Source organism: Diceros bicornis, chromosome 1 (assembly GCF_020826845.1).
Source record: "Diceros bicornis minor isolate mBicDic1 chromosome 1, mDicBic1.mat.cur, whole genome shotgun sequence".
In the NCBI taxonomy this organism is placed as follows: domain Eukaryota; kingdom Metazoa; phylum Chordata; class Mammalia; order Perissodactyla; family Rhinocerotidae; genus Diceros; species Diceros bicornis.
Window position 1 is genome coordinate 65,568,771 of NC_080740.1, and position 6,082 is coordinate 65,574,852.

General features: G+C 44.6%; 1 protein-coding gene across 4 annotated transcripts; it reads left to right on the forward strand.

Moving 5' to 3' along the window:
* The first annotated feature begins 345 nt into the window (after positions 1 to 345).
* On the forward strand, positions 346 to 5,744 carry SPINK7 (serine peptidase inhibitor Kazal type 7). 4 transcript variants are annotated; one of them, XM_058543973.1, is made up of 6 exons: positions 346 to 501; positions 1,246 to 1,628; positions 2,212 to 2,479; positions 3,339 to 3,364; positions 4,121 to 4,245; positions 5,667 to 5,744. In XM_058543973.1, the coding sequence occupies exons 3-6, from the start codon at positions 2,419 to 2,421 to the stop codon at positions 5,710 to 5,712; spliced, it is 258 nt and encodes an 85-aa protein (XP_058399956.1). In that variant the 5' UTR covers positions 346 to 501; positions 1,246 to 1,628; positions 2,212 to 2,418; the 3' UTR covers positions 5,713 to 5,744. The 4 variants fall into 4 exon arrangements, with proteins under 4 accessions (XP_058399956.1, XP_058400052.1, XP_058400138.1 ...); XM_058544069.1 differs by having other exon boundaries at positions 348 to 501; positions 2,315 to 2,479; XM_058544155.1 differs by lacking the exon at positions 346 to 501 and adding an exon at positions 503 to 570.
* The last annotated feature ends 338 nt before the right edge of the window (positions 5,745 to 6,082 follow it).

The window sequence follows — 6,082 nt, forward strand, 5'->3', positions numbered from 1 at the left end:
GAGAAACACAAGTCTTGTGCAGCTGACAAGCCCTGCCGCCCACAGGTCCACACACACAGTCAACACAGTCCTGTGTGGTGTGCACGCCCTGACCTCCTGATGCGGACCCAGTCTCTCCACGGCGGGAGCCCCACACATTCTGCCCCACACACTCCGCCACCGCCCTACACTCTCCACCTGCTCCTTGTGCACGCCCTGCCCCACTGAAGTCAGCTCAGTTGCCAGGCTGCAGAGAATCCAGTCACCAATCTATGCAGGCCCACAAGTTGCCTGAGGGCTTGTTGTTGGGTGGGACCAGTCTCTAGGGTGGACTGCCTGCCCTGGCTGAGCTGGATTAACTCAGTGCTCTAGCGGGTGGGGCAGACCTGGGCTGGCCTCAGGGAGAACTGCAAGGGCGTCTGTGTCAGCACGCCCACACCAGGCCACAACAATTGCCGCCACCAATGTCCCAGTCCCTGGAGAGGTCTCACCCCTCACCGAGATGCACTCAGGGTCTATTAGGTGAGTTTCTTTTCACCACAGCACTGTGCACCTTTCTTTCTGGTGATTTTAGGATGCTTTCTGAAACGGGTGAGTTTGCGCACGGGCCCTTTAAGAGCCGGTTTTAGTTTCTTTGTGAACCAGCTTTTCTTGGGGTACTCCCCAATGCTTTAGTAACAGGCAAAGTCAGATATTATGCCGCTGGTCTCGATTGTGCTGGGTCCACAAAATGCCCACAGCAGGGGTGCTCCCGGCTCAGGGCCCCGCGCCTCCAGGGAGGCTGCGTACCTGTGCGCTGCTCCCGGCGGCCGTGAAGCTGGCGGCTTCTGAAGGCGGCGTTTTTCCTCTCCCGAAGGGAGTCTCTGCCTCTCCCACCTCAGTTAGGATTGTCCGTTGTTGCAGGAGTTCCTCTTATCCAGTTTTGAGTTCTGTCTCAGGGGTAATTTTTCCACAAGTAGTAGTAAATTGGCTGTGTCCGCGGGAGGAGGTGAGTTCCGAGTCTGCTGACGCCGCCATCTTGAGTTCGCCCCCCGTAAATATTGTTTCTATGTCACAGATAAGAAAACTAAAATATCCAGAGCTTAACCTATATACTCAAAGTCACGTAGTCAACATTTATTAAAAACAAGATTCCAAATAAGAGCCATTCGAGTCAATGCCCATATTCTTCACTATTAGATTATACTACTTCCCAAACAGATGTGAAAGTTGAAATTTTAGGGGCTCATGCAATGTCATTTGTTATTAACTTATTATGTTTTGTAGATGCTGTGTTTCAGAACGTACAAAATCAAACCTGCCAAGCAAAGGACTGGTAGAGTGGAGTCTACTGCCTTCCCCCAGCTGTACGTCCTTAAGCTCCATAGACAAACAACAGCCATTTGGACCATTGTGCTTGGACAATGCAGTCTACAATCTAATGTCGGCGAGACTCTTGGCTCATCATTAATAACAATAACAATCACAATAGCAACTGCATACACTGCACTTTAGAACACACTTAACGTAAATGACTCCAATTATGTGAACTCGCTTGTGTCTAGCAATAGGTCCCACTTGACAGGGGATGAAGCTAAGGCTCTGGGTTTGTCTCTGAGTCATTTGCCAATTATTTCCAGTTCTCCCCCTTCTGGTCTTCAAGGGAAAAGGTAAGATCACACTCTGTAACTTCTATGGTTGGGTCAGACCACGTGATGGTGAAGGAAAGTGACAGTGGGGTCACTTCTGGGATGGAATATTTCATAGCTTCAAAGGGAAATCCTGAAGAAAGCATATTTCACTTCACCTTGACAATGAACGATATTCCAGATAGTGACTACTCTGTCCACTGGGATCTACTGAAGACAATGTAACACCATCAGCTGACCACTGTACACGTGTAGTTTGAGTAACAAATAAACTTGTACAAAGTCACAGAAATCTCGGTGTTATATGTTAGTACAACATAACCAGGTCTTCTTGGCTGATATAGGCTCACGGCACATAGATGACTGACCCAAGATCACACAGCTGGGAAATGTCAATGCCTTTCTTTAAGCCTCATAAACGCTAGGGTCACTGTTCTTTCCACTAGATCCCACCTTGCTTCACAGGTTCATTGCCTCAAAAATAAAACAATATTTTCCCAGGAACCAAAATATAAACGTAAGTGCAATCTGTCTAATTAGGTTTAATATCCTCCATTTTGGTGAAATAAAGAAAGTTTGATATTTTCACTTATTTCATGACTAGGCCAAGCAGCCTATACTTAATCTCTTCTGCTATACCACCCCGGGTGTGACATTGTGCTTTGAAGGCCTCTTAGAGCTGACACTGACTCTGGATGACCTCACAGGAAAGATGGTGAAACCAAGCATTGCCGTATAAACATGAGCGCTTCCTAGGGCATGGCTGATGCAGCTGCTGTGAGAGCCCTGCGCAGCCTCTGCCATCTCCACTATGAAGATCACTGGGGGTCTCCTTCTGCTCTGCACAGTGACCCGTTTCTGCAGCAGTTTAGGTGAGTTAAGGGTAGATAGCGCCCTGCACAGCCATTAAGATTGTTTGTCCAAATAACCTCTCCTGGGATGTGAGCATCTGAGAGAAAGGTCTGGTCATGTGCATTTAAAATGTACTGGTTTACAACAGAAACTGCTGTGGCCTGGGAAAGGAGAATCTGATGTCCCAGCTGGAGTTGGGGGATTTGGGTCTAGTGTATTCCCTTTCAAGGATTTTTATTTCCATCCATGGAACAAAAAAATGAACTAAATTCTTCGCATGTCTACCATTTCATAAGAACATTGGAAGTTGTCGGTATTACTAGATACTATTCCTCAGTGCAAAGATGCAGAAAAATGTGGATGTCTCTCCAAGTCAATCCAGGAGAATCAACATAAAACACAATTCTCCAAAGCCCAGGAGTCAGCAACTAGACTTTTATATGGTGAAAAATTACTTAAATAAATTAGGCGTTAGAACAGATTCTAAACCCTTAAAAACATTCCGTTAAATTCTCTTATATCAATTAAGACTGAAGGAATATCAAAGATGGTGTTCCAAGCTCTTAGGAGTGGTGACCACTATACTTCTGATTGCTCTCTGACTTAGAATCTTTATCAAAGACACCGGGAGCTCCAGAAGCATCCCATGGTCGATAAAGGGAGGAAATTCGGATAACTATCTTGCCTGAACCAAGGGCTTATTTAACCCATTGGCCATTCAGCAAACAGCTGGAATTTTGTGTAAGGAGGGGATGTGGGCTGCGACTCATTGCCAGAGGAACTACAGAATCTTAATCTATGGGACCAAATTTACATTAATTAATGAGATTTTAAGACTTTGCTTCATTTTTAACGTTTCCGTCTGTATCTGTCTTTCAGAAGCTGCTAGTCTGTCTTCAACAACAGTGAGTATATTGAATTACATTTTAATCTCAATTCCTACTGACTTTCATTTAGTCCACAAATATTTATGAAATGTATATGTAGGATTAATTCAGTAAGTTTAGTGGGAGTAAAAGCGAGAGGCAGACACAGACAAAGAATAGCCTCTGCTTTCCAGAGGCCGTTGATGAAATAGGACATACATAGAAATAACCATAACCTAAAAAAAATATTCCAGAGTTAAAGGAGAGAGAGAGGACTTCCAGCTGAGAGGCTGGTGAAGTCTCCATGGAAGGGACAACATGTGAGAGGCCGGACAGTGTTACCTTGGTTAATCGCATTAGCTCTGGATTCAAATCCCAGCCCCACCAGTTATGAGCTTTTACATTATACACCTTAGGTGCGACTATATGTACAAGTTCTCTCTTTTTAAGCCTCAGTTTCCTTCATCTGTAAATAGAGCTAAAAGTAGAATCTATCCTATTCAGTTGTTCTGAAGATTAAACAAAGAAAATTCATGTAAGATTTAAGTTTAATGCCTGGCGTAGAAATGCTCAGGAAATCTTAACTGTACTAGCAATAATAGAAGTTGTGCTCGTATGACTAGTATTTGTCCTAGTGGTAATGTTATTACGAATAGAAGTAGATACAGCAGCATGCGAATATGTGTCTGAGCTGGGACTTGCAGGATGGTGTTTTGCTTCCCGTGCACCAGAGGCCAGGATAGCCTCGCATAGGGGCCAGGAGAAAAGCAGGACATTCTCTTGTGTCTGTCGCAGGTGGACTGCAGCATTTACAAGAAGTACCCAGTGGCGGCCATCCCCTGCCCCATCACATACCTGCCTGTTTGTGGTTCTGACTACATCATCTATGGGAATGAATGCCACTTGTGTACCGAGAGCTTGTGAGTACCTCGTGGGTAGAACAACGAAGCCAGAGCCAGTGTCCTCCACTGCAAACCTCTCCTCTTTCCATGAGCCTGCTTAACTCTTTATAAGCTGTACTTACTACCCCCCAGAAGCAGCTGGTAGAAACAGAAAACTGAGTGCCTCACCGTCAGACTAGGGTTGGACCACCTGCTCTGCCAGCTTGGACTGGTCCCTCCACGACAGAACCTCCAATTCCAGTCTGTCAATTGAGAGAGTCCAACAAGACCACGAGTTTTCAAATTGGTGTCCCTGGAGCCCCGAATTTCTGGATAGGCAAGTCAGGAGCCACCAAAGGGTTAAGGGAGCATTTGGGATGGTCTCCAACCTCAAGTTCAGCTTTTGACTATTTTAATTAGTGGAGTTACACACAATACGTTGTTGGAAGAAAAGTTCCTGCATCCACACTAAAAAGTAATTGAAAACAACTATCCTCCATGACTTCTAAAAGACTTAATGGTTATAATCCAGCTTGATTCTTAAACAAACTGTGGCTAGAAGGCCTTTATCATCCTCAATTTCCTAGGAGCTCTAAATATCTGTAGCCTTAGAGCGACAGGGAGAATAAGACTACTACACAGACTTTTTTTTTTTTAATCTAAAATAGAGAGATGTAAGCTGTCAGTGCTTGGACCGGAACCCCATGGAAATGTTTTGTTGAAGTATTTTGTTCGGCCTGCACAGTGTTTTTGAAGACGATATAACTAGGTGGATGTCACTTACTTGGTGGAGAATAGGCAACTTACCATTTACTGTCTTACACCAAATCCGCTGTGCTCACTGTTAACTCTCTTTAGACCACTGGATTTTGACTACTTATCTTAGATCTTGTGTTTTTCATCTTTGTGATTTTCTTAACAAGTTAGAATATTAGGTTAGGCTCTGAGCCCAGAAGGATATGGCTGCATATCTATTCCTGTTTGGAAACTTTTAGTTCAGGAAAGGGAAGATTCTGTAACAGGCACACACACCGGGACCTTGGCCTAGACACTAGCTTGTGTTCAAGGACTCTGAAGGGGAATGTGCTGGAAGTTCTCCTCACTAATGTAGGATCCAGCTTCATCACAAACCCTGTTGACCAGCAAAGGGTGAGGGGCAGGCCCCCTCAACCTCCCGAGTCAGAAGCTCACCTTCTTTGTTGTTTTAAGATATTGGATGATCAGCCCAGGCTCTGGGATGGTGGAAGCAGCAGGTGGAATGGAAGTATCACTGGACTGGGGAAATTCTGCTTCTGCCTCTGCCAGAAACTGCCTGGGCAAAGACATTCCTTTTCAGGGACTCAATTTCCTTATCTGTAAAATGAGAGTCTGCCTCATAATCTCGGTAGTTCCTTTCAGCTCTAATGTTATATTAAATTTCCTCTGGTGTGGACAAATCTTCTAACTGTGTCTTCCCATAGGAAAAGCAATGGGAAGGTTCAGTTTCTTCATGAAGGAAGTTGTTAACCTCTCCATAGACATGGATACAGAGCGATGATACCCTCATTGGCATCTTCATCAACCTGGTCTCTGACTGCCTTTTCCCTCATGTTGGCCAAGGTTCTGTGAGGGGGGCAGAGACGGATTCGAAGTCATCTTTGTCGAGTGGACAGAGTTGTTGTGCTCTCCTTCAAATGCATGCCTCACTGACTGACTGGCTTTTTTTTTCACCTCAATAAAAGATTCTCCCCAAAGAGTTTATCTTTACTTTTGTTTGTTTTTGCTTCTTAGATCAGGGTGTATTATCTCAGTTTATAAAGAAAACTGAAGAACATATAAATCTTGTTGTTCAGGAGAAAGTTTTGTACAAAGAATCCCCCTGGCTTCCAAGAAACGC

Coding starts and splice junctions, on each gene's coding strand:
- SPINK7 (XM_058543973.1), top strand. CDS start 2,419: ATGAAGATCACTGGGGGTCTCCTTCTGCTCTGCACAGTGACCCGTTTC. Junction 2,480..3,338: donor CCGTTTCTGCAGCAGTTTAG/GTGAGTTAAGGG, acceptor TCTGTCTTTCAG/AAGCTGCTAGTCTGTCTTCA. Junction 3,365..4,120: donor CTAGTCTGTCTTCAACAACA/GTGAGTATATTG, acceptor TGTCTGTCGCAG/GTGGACTGCAGCATTTACAA.